Genomic DNA, 26316 nt, shown 5'->3' on the forward strand with positions numbered 1-26316 from the left:
GAGAGAGAGAGAGAGGGAGAGAGAGAGAGAGAGGCTGTAACAGGTTACTGTGGAAACTGACTTTGAATCTCTGGTGTGAGATTACTTCACTGTCAGTAGTAACAGATGGGTCAGAATTTAAGACAGAGAAATGGCACAGGTTGGCTTCCTGGGGTTTAGTCTTGGACTCAGCCCTGTGGGAGGGAGGGGATGAAGCTGGAGGGGATGAAGGGAGAAGCTGGAATTTGGGAAAGCCCAGTGATGGCCTTGGGCACCTCCCTTGAGCTCTGGAGGTAGAGCAGCCTTCAGAGATGAGTGGGGTCAGACCAGCATGGCCAGGTGGTGAGGGTTCACTGCAGCCAGCCTGGGGTGTGGACAAGGGCTCTGCAGCTGGGGCTGTCCCTGGAGGGGCTGGCTGCTAAGCTGCCGAAAACACACCCAGCTACTATGGCAGCAGGGCCAGGGCAGGCTGACCTGGGCAGTGCCTAACAGTGTCTCCCACAAGAAGTGCATATTATAATGATAACAAAACGTGTAAGGTGACAATGGGAGCGTCCTGGAACGTACCAAAGAAAAATTCAATGGTGTAGTAAAACAGCCTCATTTAGGGGACCGTTTAAGTCACAATGGTGCATAGTTAGTTTTTAGTAGAGAAAAAAATTAGGAAAATAAATGTGAATGTAGGCTTTTACGTTCATCAGACCCAAGATGGGAGGAGGTGTCATAAGAAAATTGTAGTTGTCTTGTGTTGCGAGATAATGTCTGTGGGGTCTGCATTTTTTGAGGGATGAGAAGGGATGGAAGTGTGCATTTACAAGATCAATATGTAATCCTGCAGAATTGTATAGAGGCAGCATATTTCTCCCTGTTAATGTTAATGCTGAACGTTAATGCAGCCCTAATTTTCAGAATGTTCTTCTGTTGTATATATTTAAATAAAAACTGAGGAAGAGCCTTTCCTAAAGAATTTAAGAAATGGTGTTCATGGATGGAGTTGCTCAAAACATGTCATTTGCCTTTTCAAAGCACTACATAAGTACCAGGTACTGCCAAGATGCTTTTAAAATTGGGCTGTTTTCTGATCTACCATGGCAGCTAGTGATCATTCAGGACAGGGAATGAAATTAAGGTGTCATTTGGGCCTGAGGAGAAACAAAAAGGAAGATGACGGCAGCAGAGTTATCTTCATCTCATCGTGGCTAATGTGGATCCTTGCCCACGTGCAAGCAACCTACCTGTGTTTCCCCATTCAGGTGCCTAGGAGAACAGCAGGCAGCAGTGCACGGGAGCAAGAGCTCTGCCCAGCCGGCCGAGAGCAGTGGCGTTGCCATGACGCCCACCTATGTGGACAGCCCACGAAAGGTAAGGGATGTGGAGGGGACATGCAGTCCGGGACTGAGTGTGCTGAGGATTTGATTAACCCCTGGCCGCATTGCTCTTCTTGTAGAGGAACTCGTCTGCTCACAGTCAGAAGGAAGCTGACAGCTAGACGGAAGCAGGTGTAGGTCAGTCAAACCAGACTCTACTGGTTGAGGCCTGAGATCCGGTTTCAGCAGTGACACTAGCCATCTGGTCTTCCTTCAGCCCCATCTTCTGCTCTCCTGGGGATGGGGGGGTGTAGAAAATGACTGAAGCAGCTTCCAGGGGAGCTCACTCCTCCATGAGTGAAATTCCCATTCATTTGCTTAAACTCCTGCGAAGTCGTCCAACAGGGGCATCCCAGTAGACAGACACCAAAACCTCAGGCTTTGGCCTCCCTACGGAGTAGCCAGTACAGTAGAGGGGCCAAAAACTCCACAGGTCAGGCTTTTTGTAGCCTTTAAAACCACTAAACATGACTCTGTCATCCCTTTCTGGGAAATTCAGAGTCTGAGGCTCACGTCCTGATGTGGCAGGGTGAGCTGGCTGTATGTTCTCTTACCTGGTCTCTCGTTAGGAGAGGAGGGAGATTCAGTGGATATTTTTTATTTTTCAGAATTGTGGTCAAGGAGGTCCTATTGTGGCTCAGTGGTAATGAACCTGACTAGTATTCATGAGGACTCAGGTTCGATCCCTGGCCTCACTCAGTAGGTTAAGGATCCGGTGTTGCTTTGAGCTGTGGTATAGGATGCAGACGCAGCTCAGATCTGGCATTGCTGTGCCTGTGCCATAGGTTGGCAGCTGCAGCTCTGATTCGACCTCTACCCTGGAAACTTCCATATGCCTTGTATATCTACCTGCGTATTTATTTATTTTGCTTTCATATCCTAAACATGTCATTATTTCTCCAAAATGCTGCACTTGCAGCATGCAGAAGTTCCTTAGCAACCTGAGCCACAGCAACAATAATGCCAGATCCTTAACCTGCTGCACCACCAGGGGACTCCTCCAAAGCATGATTTTTTAAAAATTTTTTCTTATTTTTTCCCTCTTTTTAAAAAATTATGGTTGACTTAGTATTGTCCAAAGCATGATTTTAAAAATTAACTATATATTTCATCATATGGATAGGCCTTCATTTATAGCAGTTTTTGTTTAAAAAAATAGATTGTTTCTGATTTTTAAAAACAATTTTTGATAATTATTCCATAAGTTTTTATAATGATTCTGCAGCATATCCCAATTATAAATAATACTGCAGACATCCTTGTGCATAATTATTTGGCCACATCTCTGATTGTTTCTTCAGGATATGTTACTAGAATTAGATCACTAGGAGGGAAGGATTAAAATCTGAGGAAAAGTGTCAGGCGAGGCTGCAGGCAGCCTGTAGAAGGCATAGACCAGAGTGGGCAAACTTCAATAAATATTTTAGGCTTTGTGGGCCAAGAGGCAAGATCAAGGCTATTGTGCGGGTTCTTCTATAACCATTTCAGATTTTGATGGTTCTCAGCTCACAGGCTAGAATAACTAGGTGACCGGATTTGGCTGCAGGCTATTGTTTCAGCAAATGCAGCTATGAGGCAGTAGTTCTAGGTTCAGTGCCAAGGATAGTCTGGACATAAAAATGACCTTTTGGTGAAGGAGGACCTCTCACCTGTCCTCACTCATGTGTACGTTCCTCAGCAGTGTTAGCACCGCTGCTCTGTACATTCTGGCAAAGAAGGGATAGAATGTGAGAGTATGTAAGTATGGTGTGCTGTCTACTAACTGTTACCTCCATCCACTGTCATCTTTGAGGATTAGATACAGCACCAAGGACAGTCCTGAGACATGCAGAAATTATGGGGCCACAGGCATTACGGTTAAATTGCACCAGTGACCAAACAGGAGATTGCTGTCTAGAACACTCTCCTCATCTTCCAGCTGGACACTCACATCCACGTAGCTGGCCATCAGTCTGCCCGATGTGGGTCCCCAAGTGGTCAAGAAGAAGCAAAGGTGTTAGGAGATGGCCCGACTCTGTCTCTGGGCAGCACCCAGTGTTAGGGTGTGGAAGGGTCCCGAATGTGCATCTCACAGACACATATCCAAGGCTCGTTACTTGAGCTCCTTATGACTGATGGGACATGGCAGCAGGACTGCTTAAATGGACACGGAAATATTTCACCGATTCTATTTTTAGAATTAAAGAAAAGTTGTAGGAGAGCAGGGACCTTCAGTTGTATAAGTGCCATTTCTGCATTTCAGTGAGAATAAGCATAAAAAGTAAGAGTTTGAGGGGACAAGGGAACACTTGACCTTAAGAAAGAGGGAGAAGGGGTCTTTGGGAAAGTTCTCTCTGTCATTTATACTTCAAGTAAACTTGGACTGCCCAAGAATAGAGTGGGGAAGGCAAGGCAGCTTCAGGAACCCCTCCTGGTGAGTGCATGCATGTCTGACACTATGTATGTCTCAGAGTCTTGGTGATTTTGTTACACAACCGGCGGAGGAGGTATTGCTGCTTCTGGTGTCCTCAGAAAATTAAGCAAGCACTTTTCCTGCCTTGAATCCTCTTCTCCCTTCTGGCTGCCATGTTTAGTAACAGGCCCCTGTGCGTCTCTCCAGGAGGCCTGCTGGTCACCCAGCTGGGCGGGAGGCCAGGAAGCTGCCATTGAACCCTTCCTGGTGCAACCCCTCCCCCAACCAAGCTGCCCTGCAGCCTTCTCCCCTTGGCATAGGTCTGAAGGATGTTCGGAGCTATGGGGGGTAGGGGTGCACAGGCATCCCAGCCAGGCTCTGATGAGACCTGAGGGGCTTGGACACAACTTCTTACCCAGGTGCTGACTCCCACAAGGATGGGATTTTCTGCCCAGGAAGGTGTGGGTTTCTGCTAATGCTTTGCATTTGGGTATTTTCTTCCTGGGTGGATCTTTCTCTCTCTTTCTTTTTTTTCCCATTCCCCTCATGTGCCCTTGTTTCTCTCCTTCCTGCCTTGTTTTTGTTTTTGCCTCTCACCCGCTCCTTCCCCTGTTTGCTCTGGGCCGCATCCCGTCCCTCCGCCGCCTCGCACTTGCCGCCTCGTCGCTTCCTGCCGCTCTGATCCAGGACGGGGCCTTCTTTATGGAGTTTGTCCGCAGCCCTCGCACAGCGTCATCTGCCTTCTACCCACAGGTCAGTCCAACCCCCACGCATGCCTGCCTGTCAGCAGAAGTTGCCATCCAGCCTTCAGTTCAGCTCTGAACATGGGGCCTTGGGCTGAAGTCAAGTTTGAGGGGCAGTTGAAATCGAATTTGGTCTCAGAGGTGCATTTCTTTCCTCAGAGTTTGTGGTGACAAAGGGGATTGAAGAGGTTAATGTGAGAGAACCAACTATGGCACATGTGGCCGACGTGTTCCCATCTGTCTCTTACACAGGGTTGCCACTGACTCTCGGCCACATGGAAGCACCTTCCCTCTTAGGTGTTTTTGTTCACGTGACATGAGCAGCATGGCATATGCTAGCTTAAGGGCTGAACTCTTATTTTATTTCCTCCCATATAAATTCCTCCCAGATAAATTTATAACAGTGCGGCAGGAAGTGGTAAGAAACAGAGCAAACATTTATTAACAGGCGTGTGCTTTGTCACAGGCTGAGTGTGTGCCACCCACGGCACCTCTGGGCTGCCCTTAACTCCTGTGTTGCATAAAGGGTTTGGACCGGATCTCAAGGGCCTTCCAAGCCTTAAAACTTTTCAGTTACTACATACACATCACACCCACAGTTTTATTTCACTTCATCACAGCATAGCCTATGAGTTAAGCAGAGGTTTTACTGAAGTTCCACAGATGGAAAAACCAAGGGATGGAGAAGTTCTGCTTCACACAGTGTGAGGTTGAGCTGGGATTTAAATTAGGACCATTGGGCTTGATTCCTGCCCCCTGCCCCCTCCCCCATAATTAGCATTGGTCATTGCTGTTCTGACAGATCTCTGTGAAGAGAACCTGGGCTCCTGCCCTTTATTGGGGTCGCAACACATGGCTTTCTTTCCTTTAGAATAAAGGCCAAAGTCCTCATGATGGAAAGGTCCAGTGTGACTGTAGCCCTGGGCCCTCCTCCTCACTCTTGCTCTCCGGGGACAGGGCTTTCTCCAGACTGTAGGCCTCAGGCTTCCTGTCACATGCTTAGCATAGACTCATCTAGCTACCCCCCCACCCGCCACTGCCACTGTGGACTTTTTCAGCACCAGTGCCCCCAGCCAGCATCTCTACGGCCCTCTTTGGGGTCCGTGTGACTGGGACGAATGAATGCCTGTCTTCCTCATGAGACTGGGCTCTGAGAGGGCTGCAGCCATCAGTTCTCAGCACCCAGCCTGGCACCCAGGATGTGCACAGCAAATGCGGCCTCAGAGAGGCCATAAGGGAAACAGTTGTAAAAAACCTGTTTACACAGTGGAACCCTTTTTTCCCCATTGCTAATTTATACCTAACCCTAACCTATAATCCAGTCAACTTTGAATCTTTCAGGCCAAAGTGTGGGGCCAAAGGAGGCTCACAGCCCCAGGCACCTGCACCCCTGGTGTCCCCAGACACACTCCCAAAGACCCCAGGTTCTGCAGGATATGCTTACAGGCCGTAGCTGTTAGAGCTGCAGGTTTCTTTCTTTGTGTGCGTTTTAATTTTATTGAAGTATAGTTGATTTACAGTGTTAATTTCTGTTGTCCAGTGAAGTGATTCAGTTATACATATATACACATCCGTTCGCAACTAGGTTATCACAGAATATTGAGTAAATTTCCCTGTGCTATACAGCAGGTCCCTGTTGGCCATCAATTCCATACACCATAGTGGGCATAAGCCATCCCAAACTCCCAATCCTTTCGTCCCTCCACCACCTCCCTCCTTGGTGTCATTTTTAAATTTAATTTAATTTTTTATTTTTTCCTTTTAGGGCTGCATGGGAGGCACATGGAAGTTCCCAGTCTGGGGGTCACATTGGAGCGACAGTTGCTGGCCTATGCCACAGCCACAGCTACAGCCACAGCAACGTGGGATCCTTAACCCAGGGATTGAATCCGCATCTTCATGGATACTAGTCGAGTTTGTTACTGCTGAGCCACAATGGGAACTCCTGTATCATTTTTTTCGATTCCACATGTAAGTGGTATCTATGACAGTTGTTTTACTCTGTCCCAGTTACTTGAGGCAGCAGTTTTCAGCATGTTTAGGGATCACGGAGAGTCTTCTCAGGAGTCAGAGGCGATGTGACCAAGAGTGGATTTTCTGCATTTTGTTCTGTTTTCTCTCTTCAGAGACATGAATGACTAGACAGCCCCTGTTTCCAGGTCCCTGACTAGATGGGGAAATTCAGGAAAAGAAAAGAGAGAACATCATATGAGGTCTCATAAAGTACTTAGAATTTCCTGTGAAATTCGGCCCTGCACTTCCTGGTAGCCAAAGTGGGAAAACATCTGTTCTAGGATTCAGAGTGTTCGTGAGATAAAGACAAACCACTTGTTTGGGGGGAAGCATAACTTTTCCCGTTATTACAATCTGAGCAGAATGCCTTTCTGTGCAGCGTCTTGAAAATGGATGTGTGTGAAATGGAGCAGAGGTCAGGAAACTATGGGGCAAATCTGGCCCAGCATCTGCTTTTGTCAATAAAGTTTTATCAGAACAGAGCCAAACCGCTCATTTACATCACCTGTGGCTGTTTTTGTGCTTTTCCACAAAGTGTTGAGCAGTTTCAATAGACCATGTAGCCCACAAAGCCTAAAATAATTACTAACTGGTCCTTGACGGAAAATGTTTGCCAGTTTCTGATTTTGAGGATAACTCTTAACCACGTCCTGGTTTAGGCTGGTTCTCAGGGCAGTAGATGAGAGGTAACCCCACTAGAAAGGCCTAGAAGGCAGCACCCGGGAGCTTTTGTGCCTCAGTTAGCTGCTGTAATTTAATTTTATAGTGTAGCACCATTCCTAAGGCTTGCTGGTGGAGGGCAGATGGTGGTTGGCAATTACAAGCTGCCTCTCTCTGCATTTCTCCATGTATTTATGGTGCTGGCAAAGATTATATGCTCTTTTTTTCCTTTCTTCTTTCTTTTTTTTTTTTGGCAATTCTGATGTAGCCTGATGTAGGAGAGCAAATTGGTTCTTTCAGAACCAAGGGGTGATTTCTGTCTCCTAGGAGACACTCGGTAACACCTGGAGACATGTGTATTTGTTACACCTGAGTAGCAGGAGATGCTCAGGGGTTGTTACTGGCATCTGGTGAGCTGGGGATGCTGCTCTGTACCCACTACACTACAGGACCCTCCCACCCTCTGCACCAAAGACTTACTCACTACCCTTAATGGCAGTAGTGCCGTGGTTGACATGCCCTTTTCCAGAAGTGCTCTGGAAAGCTTGCTGTCCTCTCCAGAGTTCCCTGTGAGGTGCAGCCACTCCAGCTGGGCAGATCGTAGTCCTGGCCTCTAGGCTATTTAACGAGCATGAGACAGGTAGAAAACCATTACATGAAGCAAAACCTGGCAGCCACCAGGTGAGGCTCAGAGAAGCAGAGAGAGCTAGTTTCCGTTTAAGGACTGGGGGTGGGGAATGGGGGGGAGTGAGTCAGGGGATGGTTCATGAAGGGAGCAGCATTTGAAATGCAAGGTTTGCAGCCTATGCTGGTGGGGAAGGGCTTCCTAGGATGGCAGGCACAGACAGGTTTAAACTCGTGGGGCAGTTCCGTAGCCTGTGAGGAGACTGAAAGATTTCAGAGTAAGGGAGTGATGGAATTGGAACTGTCCTTTAGGAAGATGAAGATGTTCACAGGTGGGGTGTCAGGAGAGGGGCTGGAGCCAGGTGGTGGAGCAGGTGGGAGGTCATGGGAGTCAGTGGAGGAGATGCACAGGATAAGGCCTTTCTTCAGGGGTGAAGCTGGGGAAGGGAGCTTCAGAAGCACCTGAGATGTAAACCTGGGCAAATTGAAAGACTGAAGCCATGACAGACATGGGCGAGGAGGACCAGGGAGGCGGGGGGAGCCTCTTGTCTCTCTCTCCCTCCTCTAGCCACGAGGAATGACACTGAGCTCACCACTTCTATCGGGGGTTTTCTCAAGTGTAAATCCTGTGGTTTGAGTCATATACTGATCCTGGGGGGTTCACTGTGCATGATGGCCTTCTGCCAGCCTTGATTTGGGCCATGGGAATTCCTCCTGCTCTAATGGAAGGGGGTGCATGCCAGACGGGGGCAGAGCGGGGCCCTGGACTCCTTTAGCTCGTCCACCAGGGATCACTGGGGACTGGGAATGAGAGGAATAGGAAGGACTGTGCATGCGACTAGCCTTATGGATTTTTTTTAAATCTCCTCCAGGTGTCTCTGGACCAGACGGCCGCCCCAGTGTTGGATGGCACCAGCCTGGGGGTGAGCGCAGGCCAGTCCATTGACAGAGGCAACAGCCAGACCTTTGGGAACTCCCAGAGCTCAGGGGAACAGGGCTTCCCCTCTGCAAACTCCAGTGACAGCAGGTGAGATGCAGAAGGCCAGAGCTTGCACTCTGGGGCGGTGGATGGTCTGACCTCAAAGGCTGCAGAAGCTGGGGGTCCGAATCCCAGGTCTAAGTTCTGACTCAGCGGTGAGTTATACCGGGGACCCAAGAGCAGGCAGTTCTTACCAGCACCTCTGGACAGAGCTAATGATCAGTGCCCTGCCTCCTTTACAGGAGAGCTAAGAGTTCTCGCAGACACAGAAGAGTGTCAGGAGTAGGCAGGAGGCTTCGGGAAGGGGGCCCAGACCAAACCCCTCCTGCCCCACGTGGTCATTTTGCCTGTGTCAACATAAACATCAGAGGAAATGAACAAATAGTGAATGGGTCGATACTTGTGCTCAAAAGTGGCTCTTTTCTTATTCCTGAGTATCTAGGGGAAAAAGAAGCTGCTTGGACCTTATTTGCTAGAGGAAAGCTTTTAATGCCAGTGAAACCTCCCTCTTATTTCCTTCCCAGCTGCATTCGCTTTATCACAATTCTGCCCAGTCTATTCTCGTCCCTCACTGCACTGACCGAGCAGCCCTTGGTCCATTGGTCTAAGCAATGTGACTTTGGGAGTTCCTGTTTTGGCACAGTGGTTAACGAATCCGACTAGGAACCATGAGGTTGTGGGTTCAATCCTTAGCCTTGCTCAGTGGGTTAAGGATCTGGCGTTGCCGTGAGCTGTGGTGTAGGTTGCAGACGCGGCTCTGATCTGCCGTGTCTGTGGCTGTGGCTGTGTCTGTGGTGGAGCACAGCAGCAACAGCTCCCATTCGACCCTAACCTAGGAACCTCCATATGCCGCAGGAAATGGCCCTAGAAAAGGAAAAAAGACAAACAAACAAATAAGAAGACACCAAAAACAAAAACATGACTTTTGGATCCTTCACCTGAGCGCAGAAGTTTGTCTGCGGTGGCTTACCTGGTCAGCCCTGTCGGCAGCCACTCAGTTTCCTTTGCATGTCACACACCCTGTGCTGGTTTTACTTGCATCTCTTCCACTCTGGCTGGTAGAAGTGGTCCATTCAGAGGTGGCAGCAGGCCTGGGCTTGTCTGGCCTCTGCTGTCTCTCCAGGCCCACCTCCCTGCCAAGCCTGGTGGACTCAGGCTCTGGACATGGAGGAGATTGCAGGGGCTGCCCAGGGTGCTTCTCTGCTTCCTCATTGCTTACACGGGTAGAGTGTCAGGTTCTCTTCTGCTTTTGGAAGAAAAGAGGAACTAGGAATGTTTAGGCTGGAGATGAGAAGGCCAAAAATGACATGAATCAGGACCAGTGACTTGATTACAGAGAATACACCTCATCTCATGATAAAGAGCTCACCAGCAGATGGTCCTGCCACAGGGCACCCAGCTCCCTGCCATTGCAGATGGTCACACAATGAAGTGGCCTTGTTGAGGGATCCAGACATTAGAAGGAAGTTCATTTCCAGGGTCTTTAAAGGTTTTTTGTTTTTTGTTTTTTTGTCTTTTTGCCATTTCTTGGGCCGCTCCCTTGGCATATGGAGGTTCCCAGTCTAGGGGTCGAATCAGAGCTGTAGCCGCCCGCCTACACCAGAGCCACAGCAATGCGGGATCTGAGCCGCGTCTGCAACCTACACCACAGCTCATGGCAACGCTGGCTTCTTAACCCACTGATCAAGGCCAGGGATCGAACCCTCAACCTCATGGTTCCTAGTTGGATTCATTAACCACTGAGCCACGATGGGAACTCCTAAAGCCTTTTTTAACACCGAGATCCTTAAATGCTCCAGTGGGTCCTGGACCTTCCAAGTAGGAAGAAGAGGCTGGGACTGAAGGATGGAGAGTTTTAAGGAGGTTCCTGAGAAGCCACAAATTTGGCGTAACAGGTGTCCGTGTATGTCCCATGCCCAGTGGTCTGGGCTTAGTTGCTAAGTATTAAGCATGTTTAAGGGACTGATGCACCATTGAGGAAGAACTCGGACAGCAGGTGACAGAAAAATCTGGGCTCTGGAGCAGGCAGACCAGGATTCAGATGTGGACCCTGATGCTGACACTTCCCAGCTTTTGACACTTCCCAGCTTTTGACCTTCACCAGCTCCTACATCTGCCTGTTCCATGTGTAGCATCGTTTACTGTTTCAGACTTTGTGGGTGTTACTTCCCTGCTCAATATTTTACACACGCTGACCTCATAGCAGCCCTGGGAGGTGGGACTGGTAGCATCCTGGGTTTTTAGACAGGGAAGCTGAAGTCAAGAAAAACCTGAGGCTGGTGGTGCAGATACCAGGGTTCTGACCATGCAACTTGCTACTCTCTGGTGAGATTAAATGATGCAACATGTAAACAGCCCAGAGCATTCTTCCAGGGAGATTTCTTAGATGTGGTTGGGCCTGACACAGATTGCTGAAAGGAGAGATGCTCATTAAAGGAAGCAAGTTTGGGCACAGAACCACTTTGAATCCTATTTATTTATTTATTGCTTTTTAGAGCCACATCTGCAGCATATGGAGGTTCCCAGGCTGGGGTCCAATCAGAGCTGCAGCTGCCAGCCTACACCACAGCCTTAGCAACACAGGATACAAGCCATGTCTGTGACCTACATTACAGCTTACAGCAGCGCCGGATCTTTAACCCACTGATCGAGGCCAGGGATCGAACCTGTATCCTCATGAATACTAGTTGAGTTCATAATCTGCTGAGCCATAACGGGAATTCCCTTCTTTTTTTTTTTAAACATACACACTTTGGAAGCAGGAAACCCTCATGAGAGGTCCCAGGATGTAGCTGTCCAGAATTTGCTTAAACACCTTCCATGTCTGTATGGTCCTGGTTTTCAGCTTAGTGACAAGTCAATGAAGCTCCCAAGAGCCTCACTGACCCTCTTTCTTTGCTGTGTTACAGCTCTCAGCAGCTGGTGGCGAGCTCCTTGACATCATCCTCCACCCTGGTGGAGATCCTAGAGGCCATGAAGCACCCCACGTAAGTGGCTTGCCACACAAGTGAGTTCACTGTGGGGCAGAGAAGCCTGTGGCCTGAGCCAGGGTGGTGCTCAGGCAGCCTGGTTTGGTGGATTTACACCTGACCTTTGCCCAGCAGCTGTGAGACCTTGGGCGAGTTACTTGACTTCTCTGAGCCTCCATTACCTTGTTTGTCAAATGGGATTATAGTGGTCAGGTCATGGGATCGGTGTGAGGACTAAGTGAAATAATTACATCAATCACCCAGTGGAACTCAGAGAATACCTGGCAAGCATAGGGATTCTCTGAAGTTCAGGTCCTTTTTCCTCCCCCTTTTCCCCTTTCCCCTGTAACACCTTCTTTAGTCCTGTCAGAAGTTTCTCTGTGTCTAGGAGTATTGTGGGAAAATTGTGCTGTGGGGATCCTCACTTCAAATATTAATTGCCTTAGTGGGGGGTCCCTTCTTTTTCATCTTCTTCTGCTTGAACTTGGAACTCAGGACAGGAGTTCAGCTGCTGCCTGAGCAGAAGGGCCTGTCACCGTGCTGCTTCATCAGTGCAGAGGTGGTGCACTGGCTGGTGAACAACGTGGAGGGGGTGCAGACACAGGCCATGGCCGTCGACATCATGCAGGTGAGACAGGATTGGCAGCTCAGGGTGAGGATCTGTTTTCAGTGAGTGTAAAGCTTGTCTGGAACTGACCAATCATAGAGCAGGTCTTGGTTTGAAAGACACAACTCTACCTTGACTTCAACGTTGGGCAGAATCTATATCAGGTGTTTGCATTTTATAATATAATTTACACCAGGCACAGCAGTTAACACCTTGCAGTTGTCATGGCTAAAGGGGCTGGAAAGTGAGGTCTGAGGTTTGTACCCCTAAGGTGTCACTCTGCAGGAATTTCAGTTTCATTGTCTCTCCTTCCAGAAAATGCTGGAAGAGCAGCTCATCACACATGCCTCTGGTGAAGTCTGGAGGACCTTCATCTATGGCTTCTATTTCTACAAGATAGTGATGGACAGAGAGCCTGAGCGAGGTGAGTGAACGCTGTTGCCCATGGGGGCAGGTGTTTCCTGGCGACATGCCCTTTCAGATGATGGTGCTTCTTGGGCTCCTTGTGTGACTCTGTCCCCTAAGTTGACGATCTGTCCTTCTTCTTGAGCGTTTGTCCTTGTTTGGGGCATCACCAGAGTGACAAGGGTTTCCTAAAGCCACAGTACATTCTTAGTGAGCACAGCGTGGATGGAAGATAAACCTAAAAGAGGCCAAGGGAAATGGCGAGGGAGTTCCCGTTGTGGCCTGGCGGGTTAAAAATACAACATAGTGTCTATGAGGATGCGGGTTCAATCCCTGACCTTGCTCAGTGGGTTAAGGATCTGTAGTTGTCGTGAGCTGCAGAGTAGGTCACAGACATGGCTTGGATATGGTGTTGCTGTAGTTGTGGTATAGGATGGCAGCTGCAACTCTGATTCTACCCCTAGCCTGGGAACCTCCATGTGCCGCAAGTTTAGCCCTGAAAAGCCAAAAAAAAAAAAAAAAAAAAAAAAAAGGAGTTCCTGCCATGGCACAGTGGTTGACGAATCTGACTAGGAACCATGCGGTTGCGGGTTCGATCCCTGGCCTTGCTGAGTGGGTTGGGGATCTGGCGTTTCCATGAGCTGTGATGTAGGTCGCAGACGTAGCTCAGATCCTGAGTTGCTGTGGCTCTGGCATAGGCTGGCAGGTATAGCTCCAATTGGACCCCTGGCCTAGGAACCTCCATGTGCCACGGGAAGCGGCCCTAGAAAAGGCAAAAAGGCCAAAAAATAAAGTTCACATGACATAAAACTAACCATTTTAAAGGGAATAATTCAGTGGCATTTAATATTGACAGCGTTGTACAGCCACCACGTCTATTCAGTTCCAGGCCATTTCCATTGCCCTGAAAGGAAGCCCCCTACTCATTAGCAGTCCCTCCTAAACGTCTCCTCACCCAGCCCCTGGCCACCACCAGTCTGCTTTCTGTCTCCAAAGATTGGCCTGGTCTGGAGTTCCCTGGTGGTTTAGCGTTTAAGGACCTGGAATAGTCACTGCTGTGGCAAGGGTTCAGTCCCCAGGAACTTCCACATACCACAGGTGCAACCAAAAAAAAAAAAAAAAAAAAAAGATTGGAGAGCTCCCGTTGTGGCTCAGCAGTTATGAACCTGACTAGTATCCACAAGGACACGGGTTTGATCCCTGGCCTCCCTCAGTGTGTTAGGGATCCAGTGTTGCCAAGAGCTGTGGTGTACGGTCACCAACTCTGTAGCTCCAATTCAACCCCTAGCCTGGGACCTTCCATATGCCAACATGTAGCCCTATAAAAGCAGGAAAAGAAGATTGGCCTGTTCTGGACATTTCACCCAGTGACCTCATGCACCCCACAGCCTTTCATGACGAGCTTCTCAGCACCATGTTTTCAGAGTCATCGCTGTTGTGCACAAATTGGGGAGAACATGAGTGCTTATGCTGAGGGCTCCTCCTTCCCCCCCTGCCCTTCCAGTGGCCATGCAGCAGCCTACCACCTGGCACACGACAGCCATGGATGACTTCGCCAGCTTCCAGCGCAAGTGGTTCGAGGTGGCCTTTGTGGCTGAGGAGCTCTTGCACTCCGAGATCCCTGCCTTCCTGCTGCCCTGGCTGCCCAGCCGGCCGGCCTCCTACGCTAGCAGACACAGCTCCTTCAGCCGCAGCTTTGGGGGGCGCAGCCAGGCAGCTGCACTTTTAGGTAGGTGCCCGAGCAGATGGGGCCTGGGATGCGCTAGCAGGTGGCTGAAGCTGAGTGGCTGCCAGACAGGGGAGCAATGCCTCAGGGGCCAGGGTTACAGCCACCACAGCTATCAGTACTGTGGGCTCCTGTGCTGGCTTCTATTGGCCCAGTGGGCCTGGCTCAGTATTGTCCCAGCCAACAAACAGGGCTCAACGGTTCTCTCGAATCAGGGCAGGACAATAAACCTGTGGATAGGAGAGGCTGTGTGGGCTGGTGCTGAGCTTGCTGCAGCACACAAGACAGTCAGTCCCCCACAGCAAAGAAGTTCTGGTCCAAAATACTTATAGCGCCATGGCTAAGAAACCCTGCTGTGAGGTTTTGCAGGCCCTGCAAGATCCATATCAGAATAAGCCCTTTCATCAGAATAAGCCCTTTCACTTTCAAGAAAAGGAAGTTTTTTCAGGAGTTGCCATTGTGGCTCAGCAGGTTAAGAACCTGACGAGTATTCCTGAGATGCAGATTTGATCCCTGACTTCACTCAGTGGGTTAAGGATCCGGCGTTGCCATGAGCTGGATGTGGGTCACAGATATGGTTCAGATTCCTAGTTGCTGTAGCTATGGCGTAGGCTGGTGGCTACAGCTCTGATTCTGTCCCTAGCCTGGGAACTTCCATATGCCCCAGGTGTAGCCCTAAAAAGAAAGCAAAGAAAAGGAAGTTTTCTAAATAACTTAATAATTACCCTCCCTACCTTAAAAAAAAAAAAAAAAAAAAAAAAGCCAAAATCTAACAGATCTGTTTGGCAAAACAGTTTTCTAAAACATGGTCTGAAGCTCAGGATGAGATTCCAGTCATTCAGTTTAGCTTTGGTTCTTAGTTTCTTCAAAAAATTGTGGTTAGGAGTTCCTGTTGTGGCCCAGTGGAAATGAATCTGACTAGTATCCATGAGGATGCAAGTTCAATCCTTGGCCTCACTCAGTGGGTTAAAGATCCGGCATTGGTCTGAGCTGTAGTGTAGGTCACAGATGTGGCTCAGATCCCGAATTGCTGTGGCTGTGGTGTAGGCCAGCAGCTATAGCTCCAAATTGACCCCTACCCTGGGAACTTCCATATGCTGTGTGTGGCCTTAAAAAAAAAAAAAAAAAAAAAAAAAAAAAAAAAAAAAAAATTGTGGTTAAAAAGGAACACTCTATGGAAAAACATGTCCAAAAAATCAGAAGGGTGGGATGAAGAGAAGATGAATGTCTGCAGCAGGGAGTTTATAACCTGGGGCTGCGGGCACCAGGGGGGCAGTAATCCTGTAGCTGGGCAGCATCTTTCATATGCGAGTATTTGCTGGGAAAACATCCTCATGTTAACTTTTCATAGGCTCCCATGATGGTCATAGTAGAGTTTTACTCCATCAGCTTCCTTTCTCACCAGCCCTCCCACGGGAAGTGGGTTTCTTGTTCCTTTTATACCCGACACAGCATGATCACAGCTGCTTCTCTCCAGTAACATCTCCTCACCTTTGTGTTATGATCCGCGATCCTTCTTCGCAGCACTTTTTTTTTTTTTTTCTGGTTAGAATATAGACTTTAACAGTGTCATTTTTTTATGTGAGGAAGATCAGTTGTGTTGAGTCTTTTTCTCAGAAAAAAATGAATATGATTTATAGGGAAGAAGGGATTTGTATCCTTTATGACCTGCTCCTTTTTTTTGTTCATTCATTTCGTTGTGTTCCTTTTTAGACATTTCTAGTTCTCAGTTGGAAGTTAGCTGCAGAAAGGTGTTTTGAAATGCCTGGTCCTGTCTGGCTTGGCCCTTACTAGCTCCCACTTCCCCTCCCCTGTCATCTGGTGTCACTGAGCTTGGCGCTCAGGGGCATCCGAGACCCTGGAAAAAGCAGCCCTGAGTCCCTTGGGCAGCTCACGTGCCTTGTGCTTCTCAGCCTTCTCTTGACAGCCCACCAGACCTCAGGCTCTGGGGACTGTAGGGCACTCGGTCCAAACCCTGATACTTGGAGTTCCCTGATGGCTCACTGGGTTAAGGAGGAGGCATCATCACTGCTGTGGCTCAGGTTCAATCCCTGGCCCAGAAATGTCCATGTTCCTCAAGGAGCCTCTCAAGTCTGATGTTCTGTTAGGTGGTCCAGCAGTTTCATGTCTAGATGCTCAATTGTTTACTTTTCCCCCTTATCCTGCTCCTTCCCTTCCATCTCTTGGGGCCCTCCCACATGCTGACATAGCTGCCACTGTCCCGGAGCAGAGGACCGTGACCCTAGATGTGGATGTGAACAACCGCACGGACCGACTGGAGTGGTGCAGCTGTTATTACCACGGTAACTTCTCGCTGAATGCGGCCTTCGAGATCAAGCTACACTGGATGGCAGTAACTGCCGCAGTGCTCTTTGAGATGGTAAGACCCCCTTGCATGTGGTGGGCCTTGGCTCACCTGAAAGGCAGACGAGCAGGTGCTCGGTAGAGAATCATAATTATGTCACTTTAAAAGTTGTTTTAATTCAGACTCCTCTTACCTTCCAGCTGCCCTGACACCTTGCTGGTCCTTGCAGAGAGTCTGGGTGTATAGAGGTCCTATTTTTTTTTTTTTTTTAAACAGACATAGTAGCTCAGAATACATACTATTTATTCTTGTTGTATTAGTATTACCTACATATCTTCTGTATCAGTATAAATAAGTAAGCCTTGTTGTTTTTGTTTTGCGTCATCTTTTCAGGTTATTAAAATAACATTTGTTTCTTAAAAGTTAACATGTAGTTAATAGGAAATAAGTCATAGGAAAATGAAAATCACAAGAAGCAAAAATCGAAGTCATCCATAATCACAAGCATTTTACAGTTTGACATGTCCTTCCAGCTCCCATTTGTCTATCTGCACAACTAAAGATCCATTTTTATGTAATTAAGATCCTACAGTTAGCAGAGTTCCCTTGTGAAGCAGAGGGTTAAGGATCCAGCATTGTCACTCCAGTGGCTTGGGTCGCTGCTGTGGCATAGGTTCGATCCCTGGCTCAGGAACTTCCACATGCTGTGGGCAAAGCCAAAAAAAAAAAAAGTATCTTAAGACTTAGAAAATTGCCACTGTTCCCCAAGAAAGTGCCTGCTGGGGAGGTTGGTCTTGATGCCCCAGTAACTTTTGTTCCTGGTCGTTCATTGGACAGACAGCATTTAGGAGTTTGCAGAGAACAGCTCTCCTTCTGCCAGGTCAGCGCTTGTCACTTTTGGCCAGAGTCTACAATGGTTGTCTTGCTGCCTGTGTCATGTCCCTCTTGGCCAGCCTGAGTGGACAGTTTTCCTATTTGATATTTTGGACTTAGTAAATTTTTGATAAAGGACAAAATTAGAAGGACTTAACCAATATCTCAGGACCTTCCCCCAACATCCATTGACCAAGAAGAGGCAGAAAATAGTTCTCCCTGGTCTTTCCTCCAAAAGAACCCCCAAGGTTGCAGAAGCTTGGGCCTGAAGAGGAGCTGTGTGCTCACCTCATGGTCCTTCAGGTATTTGTCAGGAGGTTATACTGTGCTTCTTCCTCCTGGGACGGGTCTGCAACCAGTGGACATTGATAAGTGAACATGTTAGTCAATGTGCAGGCTGCCCCCAGGCAGCACCCTCCTTGAAAGTACTTTCTCTTGTCAGAGGGAATTTGGAGGTGACACTATGTGTCTCTGTGTTTTCCGCCAGGTCCAAGGTTGGCACCGCAAGGCCACCTCCTGTGGCTTTCTGTTGGTGCCGGTGCTGGAGGGTCCCTTTGCACTGCCCAGTTATCTGTATGGCGACCCACTCCGGGCCCAGCTCTTCATCCCGCTCAACATCAGCTGTCTGCTCAAGGAGGGCAGTGAGCACCTGTTTGACAGTAAGACACGCCCCCACTCCCCCCCCCCCAGAGGGCCTGTCTCTGCAAGCAGACCCCTCCCCCGAGGTTGCCTCCTCTAAGTGCCTGGAGGCTAAGGAAAAGGTGGAACCTTTGGACGAGGGGCTGGAGTTTTAATCCTGGTTCTTCCCTTAGTGGCTGGGCAACCGTGATCAAGTCATTCGGTGTCTCTGAACCTCAGATGCCTTATTCCTAAAACGAGGGCGGCCAAAGCTGCCGTTCCAGCTCAGGAAGACCCTCCTGAGACCTGGAAGGGGTGGTGGGCGGGAGGGGGCACTGTGCTGTAAATGGGGAGCTGACTGGGATTCTCCAGACCTTAGCACCTCTATCCCAGAGCAGCCCTTGCCCATTGCCTCTGCTGTGTGACAACTGCCTCATACCACCACCTCCTTGCTCTGCTCCTGTCTTCACACCAGCCTGCAGGAGCCAGGCTGGAGCAGTAAGCTGGTGGTGGAGGCAGGCACTCGTCTGCCCTGCTCCCCACCCCTCCCAAGTGGGGAGAATTTCCAAAATTCTCTCTGCTCCAGCTTGACTGGTTGGGGCTGCGGGAATCTGAACCTCACAGGAGGCTTGGATCTGCTGTTCCATGAAAAAAGGCTGAAATGGGGACATTGAAAGCAAAACAGGAGACAGGGTGCAGGTGTCAGCACTAGGAGGCCCATCTCTCAAAGATGGCAGAGTAGGAGGACTCATTCAGAGCCCTACCCTTGAACGGAGCCCACAGACACCCACTACCACCCCTGCCCCAACCATCTTCCACTGGACTCCAAGAGCAGGTGGAGGGACAGGTCTGGGGACAAGCCACCATCACACAGCACAAGCTCATTCCAAGTGCTCATTGCAATGAGCATGTAATTGGTTCCTACAAAGCTTCCCATGAGCTCACAGATGATCCTTTTATAACGAAAACCTAGAGTTGCTGCTGGTGTGTCAGAGCACTTTGGCTTTTCAGGTATGGAAATGATCAATGTGGAAGAAAAAACTGACGCAAAGGAGAGGCCCTCTTCCCAGGTTCTTGTGAGTCTGCTGTGCTTGGTGACAGAGAACTGGCCCCCTAGGTGCAAACAGCTTTTGTTTTAAAGGCCCAAGTGTATGTTTTTTACATCTTGGAAAACATCTTTGTATAGACACAAGGCTTTAAGTTATAGTTGGGGGGGTTCCAGGTAAGCTTCACAGCCCTGGAGGCTGTAGATCCCCTGATCCTTAGGGTTTACAAAGCACTCCCCACACTCACACATATTTTCCTTTCCTCTTGAGGTGTGTCCAAGAGGGGACCGTTTTTTGCAGTCCTGCAATGCCAGATGATTTCGTTTGTTCATACCTCACATCTTTAAGCCAGGCACTGCCTCTCTTTGTGTGTGTTTGTGTGTGTCTTTTTAGGGCCGCACCTGCAGCATATGGCGGTTCCCAGGCTAGGGGTCACATTGGAACTGCAGCTGCCAGCTTACACCACAGCCACAGCAATGCCAGATCCAAGCCACGTCTGCGACCTACACTGCAGCTCACTGCAACACTGGATCCTTAGCCCACTGAGAGATGCCAGGGATTTAAGCCATACCCTCATGATACTAGTCAGGTTTGTTACCATTGAGCCACACTGGGAACTTCACAGGCACCACCTCTTATTGCTGTTTCTAATATGTTGAGGGGATGGAGAGGTCTCCCCCCTACAACCGATACCATCCAAAGAAAGACCCTTTTCTGGGGTTTTCCACTTTTGCACAGGGTGCTTGCAGGGCTGACACTAGAGGACATTTTCATGTGAGCTGATGGTTTTCCCTGCCAGTTATAACCCACTCTTCAAGACCAGCATCCTCTGTTGGTTGCCATGGTTACAGCTGAGAGAAAGGAGTCCTGATTTAAAGGAATAAGGACCTGAATCTAAAAATCGATTTTCTTACTTTTGTGCCACTTCTCTTCTTGTTATCTCCCTTTCTGATAATAGGGAATGCAAAATCTTAAAGATCTGACAAGAGGGAGTTCCTGTTGTGGCTCAGTGGTTAATGAATCCGACTAGGAACCATGAGGTTGAGGGTTTGATCCCTGGCCTTGCTTAGTGGGTTAAGGATCCGGCATTGCTGTGAGCTGTGGTGTAGTTTACAGAGGCAGCTTAGATTCCTCGTTGCTGTAGCTGTGGTGTAGGCCTGTGGCTATAGCTCCGATTCGACCCCTAGCCTGGGAACCTCCATATGCCACAGGGGCAGCCCAAGAAATGGCAGAAAGACAAAAAAAAAAACAAAAACAAAAAACCTGACAAGAGTTTGCTGTGTCTGTTTTTTCTTATTAAAGCCAAAGTCTTTTTTTTTTTTTGCTTCTTGTGCTCTTTGGTTACCCAGAGCCTTCAAATCAATCCTATATATAAAATTCCAAATACAGAAAGCAGTAAAGCCCCTGCAGGCACCCCTGGTCCCTGGGACAAGGTCTTGTGTGGTTGCTGCTCCAACCCTCAGCACCTCAATCCCCAGAGCAGCCCTTGCCCATTGTCTCTGCTGTGTGACAACTGCCCCATACCACCACCTCCTTGCTCTGCTCCTGTCTTCACACCAGCCTGCAGGAGCCAGGCTGGAGCAGTAAGCTGGTGGTGGAGGCGGGCACTTGTCTGCCCTGCTCCCCACCCTTCCCCAGCTGATCACTTATCCAAAAATTCATCTTTATGTTTATTTTCTTCATTTCCCCAACCTCTAAAATGAAAGACTGTTAATTTTTTTTCCCTTAGAAGTGAATGGTGTGCATTTACAGCTTATCCTTTGGTTGCGTGTTAACATCCTGCTCCTTTCTGCTTTTCGCATAGGTGGTTATTAGAACAAGTCTCATGTTGAATACTGGTAGCTCATACTGGTGGCTGAGGGCCCATAATATTCCCTTTTCTAGACCCTGCTGGAGCTTGGGGACTGTCACTCTCTCTAGGATGTCCCTCCTTGGAGTAGAGGCTGGTGCTTCTGAAAGCAGGTGGTATGGAAAAGCCAAGCTCAGGCTCAGGGGGAGAGAATTGTAGTGAAAGATACTGAAGGCCATACCCAGGGAGAACTAACCTTGGAATCACAACTCGGCATTTATTCCTTTTTTTCTTTTCAGACTTTGAACCAGAAACATACTGGGATCGAATGCACCTTTTCCAGGAAGCCATTGCACACAGGTTTGTCCCTTAGCAAGAGGGAAGCATGGAGAGGCATCCGTGTTTGTTTTAAGTGGTAGTTACCATAGCGAAACCCAGTCCATGTGCTTTCTGGAGAGATGGACCCAGTCCACCACCAAGAGATTTGCTGCTTATCTCCGACAGACCCCTCTGCCTTGGTTTCAAAGATGAGCACTGCCTCTTCAGTTCCTGTAGCTGAAATTTTTCAGCCCCTATTCTTCTAGTTGGATGCAGAGATCTCTCTCCTTAGTCTCCAACAAGACCCTGAGCCAAGACTGCCATGAGATGAAAAACTGTAAAATTTGTTAAGAGCCCCTTGGCACATGTCAAAGAAATAATGAATGGTTAAAAAGCAGTAGATAAGTTTGGTATATATATACATATGCTTTTTAGGGCCGAACCCATGGCATATGGAGGTTCCCAGGCTAGGGATCGAATTGGAGCTACTGCTGCCAGCCTACACCACAGCCACAGCAACTCGGGATCCGAGCCGCGTCTGTGACCTATACCACAGCTCAAGGCAATGCCGGATCCTTAACCCACTGAGCGAGGCCAGGGATCAAACCCGAAACCTCATGGTTCCTAGTTAGATTCGTTTCCGCTGCACCATGCCAGGAACTCCAAGTTTGGTAGATATTTATTGATGTCTAATATGTGTAGCAGAGAAAGACTTTCCTAGGCTTAGCTGTCTATCCTCCAGAGCATCGAGTTAGAACATTGCTAACTCAGTGTCCAGTTGCTGCTTCATGTTAATTATGGCAAAAACAAAGCCTCTGTTCCAGGTTCAGTATCTTATCATATTGTTCAGGTGCCTTCAGACGTTCCACCCCCTCTCCAGGCTTCGCTGTACACACACTACCACAACCACAGTAAGAAGTCCAGGCTCTTCAGCCTCCCCAACCCAAGTGGGCCCAGGCTCACTTTAGACATTACTCTGCCCTTTTCTTCTCTGTTCTCTTCTTCGATACTTAGTAAAGGCTGTGAAATGAATGCCAGGGCATCTGACTTTCTCCCTTCAGGAGGAGGGGGTACGATTTGGGACAGTAGCATGCAGACGTTGGTGGCTGAGGGCTTTGATGTGGGGAGCAGACAGGCCTGGTTCACCTCTGCCTCCTCCACTGGCATCTGGTTGAGGCACCATGGGCAAGTCCTGGCACTGCTTTTCCTGTGAGTTCTCACCCCTCACAGGGCTCTTGAGAGGGTCCCCTGATGTCCTGGCCTTAATAAGCCCTCAGGAGACGGCAGTTATCACTAGGAAAACCCCAGCCAGCTCATGAGCCTATTAGGGGTCAGGCCCAGCCATGCCAAACAAATAAATAGCCTTGATTGGAGAGTAGAGAGGAAGAAAGACAAACTCTTGAGCCACTCCTGCTGTCAGAGAACCAGCCATCAGTGACAAGCTTCAGTATACATCAGCAGATCCCTTTAATTTTCTGTGTGTTACTTCATGTGTTCTTCAGTAAATAATTATCAAGTGCTAGTGGAAAGGCAGCAGCTTCCATAGAGGATGCAGAACAGTGCCTGCCCAGAGCTCAGTGCAGGGCAGGAGACAGGATTTGACCTGCTGTAGTCCTGCCTCATCACATCAACCCCTCAGACTCAGTGCAGGAGCCCCATCTGTCAGCATGTCTTTTACAGCCCTTAGCAGGTAGCGCTGAAGGGAACACACATTGCAGAAATAGAAGAGCCAGAAACAGGACACACTGTGGATGAAGAGTGGCCCTTCCTGCCTATTTCTAGGACACAGCCAAGCAGAGTCCCAGATAGTGTTCCTCACCTTAAAGAAAGGGTTTCAGTGAAGATACTTCATTACAGTTCCTTTCCTGAGAACCTACTGGGCAGCTAGTGTGGGAGAACAGAGGGGCTGCGGGGAGAGGGCTGGCTCAGCAGAATCGAGATCCCTGGAGGGGCTGGCAGTCTCTGGTGTAGGGGTGGGCACAGTGCAGGGGAGTTGATACATTGGGAAGGGATGTTGGGTGGAGATGAAGCCCTGATGAGGGAGATCAGGGAGGGTGAGGGGGGAAAGGGGCCAGGCAGAGGGGAGAGAGTGAGCCAATGAGGGGTGGCAGATGGGAAGCAGTGAGGCTGTGAAGGAGCAGCCTGAAGGGCCCATGGGAAGGAGACCACCCTAGGCTGGCCCCTTCTCCCCTGCCATCAGTGTCATGACAGCCATAATTTCCCTGAGGCTCTAATCAGCGTGTCTCCCTGTCCTTCCCTTAGGTTTGGTTTTGTCCAAGATAAATATTCTGCCTCTGCTTTTAACTTCCCTGCTGAGAACAAACCTCAGTACATCCACGTTACAGGTAAGGCGCTCTGCTCCATGCTCTGCGTGAGCAAGGGCCAGAGGTGTGCAGGCGGGCGCCTTCCCTTCCCCCTCCCTCCTTGGACACTACAAACCCCCTCTCCCCGCAGGGACGGTTTTCCTGCAGCTGCCCTACTCCAAGCGCAAGTTCTCGGGGCAGCCACGGCGGCGCCGCAACTCCACCAGCTCCACCAGCCAGAGCCTGTTCTGTGAGGAGCGGGTGGGCTACAACTGGGCCTACAACACTATGCTGACCAAGACATGGCGCTCCAGCGCCACCGGCGATGACCGGTTTGCTGACCGGCTGCTGAAGGACTTCACGGACTTCTGCATCAACCGTGACAACCGGCTGGTGGCCTTCTGGACAAGCTGCCTGGAGAAGATGCATGCCAGTGCTCCATGACGTTGAGGTCGGGAACAGGCTTGCTGCTGCCCCTCAGTGGGGTCAGTCAAGCTCTGGGCAGTGAGGGTGCCTTTGCTGCGTTGCTGCAGCTCGTCCCCTGCCATTGCCCACCCATGACTGGAGAGAGCCACCAGCACGCCGGGAGGGCGACGGTACTGGGGAAGGGGGCGGGGAGCCCCCATGAGTGTCCTCGAGACGGGGTGGCTCCTAGGAGCATCCCTTCCTCCACCGACTGTTCATCCGTCTGTGGGCTCTTCAGAGTGGAATCTGCCACTTCTCCCCGACAAGAAGCACGTACAGGATGTATGATAATTTTGTGAAATAATGTACCATAGGCTCACACAGACTGTATATACCTGTACAGATCAGAAGCAGGAATAAAGTGCCACGTGCCGCTTCTCTGTCCCCAGCCTGGTTGCTAGTAGTCTTGTCCTCTGCTGGGCAGGCAAAGAAGGCTGAATAGAAGACAAGGCCTCCTCTATTACCCAGAACATTTCAGATGTGTGAAATAATGATGGTTGCCCCATTTCTTGGGTGTTTTCCTGTATTCTGGACAGCGTAGCATACTTTACACGCCTTTTCATTTTGTAATCTTATCAACAGCCGTGATACCAGATATAGGGTAGGAGCCCTAGGCGGTGGAGGCCAAGGCCACACAGTGGACAGTGGCTGGAATCAGGTCTGTGGGGCCCCAGAGTGCAGCCGCCTGTGCTGTGCTGTCCCCCCTCCCCTCTGGATGGAGCGGGGACAGTGAGGCATTGCACTCTGCTCTGTCCTGGGGGGCCCTTCCGTCCCTTTCAGCTGTGGTGCAGTCCTCCTAGGGTGCAGATGTGGGCATGGCCTAAGGCTTGGGTGGGAAGGGGCAGGGTCTTTCCCCCCGGGCTCCTCCCCTTCCGCAGAGCCTGACTTCAGCCCGCATGCAAGTGCTCCAGGGCATCTCCTGGCCTTCACACTGGCCCCAAGTGGGCCTGGAATGTGCGGGCTGTGGGGGCAAAGCAGGTACTGAGAACTCAGTTCCAATAGCCTTTTTTTTTTTTTTTTTTTTTTTTTTTGCTTTTTAGGGCCACATCCATGGCGTATGGAAGTTCCTCGGGTCTGTGACCTACACCACAACTCTTGGCAATGCCGGATCATTAACCCGCTGAGTGAGGCCAGGAATGGAACCCGCATCCTCATGGATCCTAGTTGGGTTCATTAACTGCTAAGCCATGAAGGGAATTCCACCAGCCTTTAGATTTGACCTCCACCTAGTTCTCTGGCTGTAGCAAGATTCATCTGTTTCTCAGTGAATCAGCACATAGTCCTTCAAGGAGGGAAGGCTCTGAATCCTTTTTCAATGGCAGCACTCTGTTCCAAGACCTAGGTACCTGAGAGACACGGAAGGTTATGGACAGCCCCAGGATCAGAATTCTGGTCATATCTAGTGCCCATGTGCTGCAGTGTGGCCCTTGTGTTTCTCTTCTTTGAGCATGTGGCTTGCCTCTCCAGCCTGTCTCTAAGCTCCTTGAGGACAGAGAGTGCCTCTTGTTTATTGTGTATCCTCTGCTTTGATGGCCCATCCCACACGGGTGCTCACTTAGGATGGGGGTTGAACTCATTCATTCAGCCAACATTTATGCCAAGTTGAACGGAGGCATCCCTGCTCTCTTTGTGGAGGGAAACAGACTTGTAAAGCACTACAGCAATAGAGGAGGGCGCTTAATTTTGCAAAGGTTGCTGGGGAAGACTGGAGAAAGAGGTGTTGAGGCCATCCAAATGTTCTGATTTGAATGTGCCTGAAGGTCCACCAAGATCCTGGTACACCACCAGCTGATCAAAGCTTGGGAAGGGAGGGCAAGCAAGCAGAGGAAAGGTAATATTGAACCCCCAAGCAAGTGTGTATCCATTGTCCTAGTTCTGGAGCTGGAGGACAGCCCCGGGAGAGGCTGCTGGGTGGTGGTTCCCCTGCTTCTCAGGGAAGCAGAGGGACTTCCTTGGGGGTTACTGAGCACATCGATAGCAGAGGAAGGGTTGGACTCAGGGATTCTCCACCTCATGGCTCTTAGAGAAAGAAGGGTGGGAATTCCTGCTGTGGTACAGTAGGTTAATGATTTAGCTTGTCTCTGTGGAAGATGCCAGTGCCATCCCTGGCCCAACTCAGTGGGTTAGGCCCCAGT

The 26316-nt window shown here is 49.5% G+C and overlaps 1 protein-coding gene across 47 annotated transcripts in view; it reads left to right on the forward strand.

The window, feature by feature from the left end:
* DEPDC5 (DEP domain containing 5, GATOR1 subcomplex subunit) overlaps positions 1-24569 on the forward strand; it is a 102451-nt gene extending 77882 nt beyond the window's left edge. For 31 of the 47 annotated variants that reach the window (XM_084993720.1, XM_084993721.1, XM_084993735.1 and 28 more), the window contains 12 exons: positions 1233-1341; positions 4426-4491; positions 8651-8805; positions 11667-11744; positions 12222-12354; positions 12649-12757; positions 14243-14467; positions 16675-16844; positions 18130-18301; positions 21395-21455; positions 23676-23758; positions 23868-24569. In XM_084993720.1, the coding sequence (XP_084849846.1) occupies positions 1233-1341; positions 4426-4491; positions 8651-8805; positions 11667-11744; positions 12222-12354; positions 12649-12757; positions 14243-14467; positions 16675-16844; positions 18130-18301; positions 21395-21455; positions 23676-23758; positions 23868-24160 (1654 nt within the window). In that variant the 3' untranslated portion in view covers positions 24161-24569. The remainder of the gene's footprint in view (positions 1-1232; positions 1342-4425; positions 4492-8650; positions 8806-11666; positions 11745-12221; positions 12355-12648; positions 12758-14242; positions 14468-16674; positions 16845-18129; positions 18302-21394; positions 21456-23675; positions 23759-23867) is intronic. The other 16 variants (XM_084993724.1, XM_084993726.1, XM_084993718.1 and 13 more) reach the window with 1 other exon arrangement.
* The last annotated feature ends 1747 nt before the right edge of the window (positions 24570-26316 follow it).

The sequence above is a fragment of the Sus scrofa genome, chromosome 14 (genome assembly GCF_054392235.1).
Source record: "Sus scrofa isolate SSC_HxYL_T2T_F1_AM1 chromosome 14, Sscrofa_HxYL_maternal_Yorkshire_Landrace_v2.0, whole genome shotgun sequence".
Classification (NCBI taxonomy): domain Eukaryota; kingdom Metazoa; phylum Chordata; class Mammalia; order Artiodactyla; family Suidae; genus Sus; species Sus scrofa.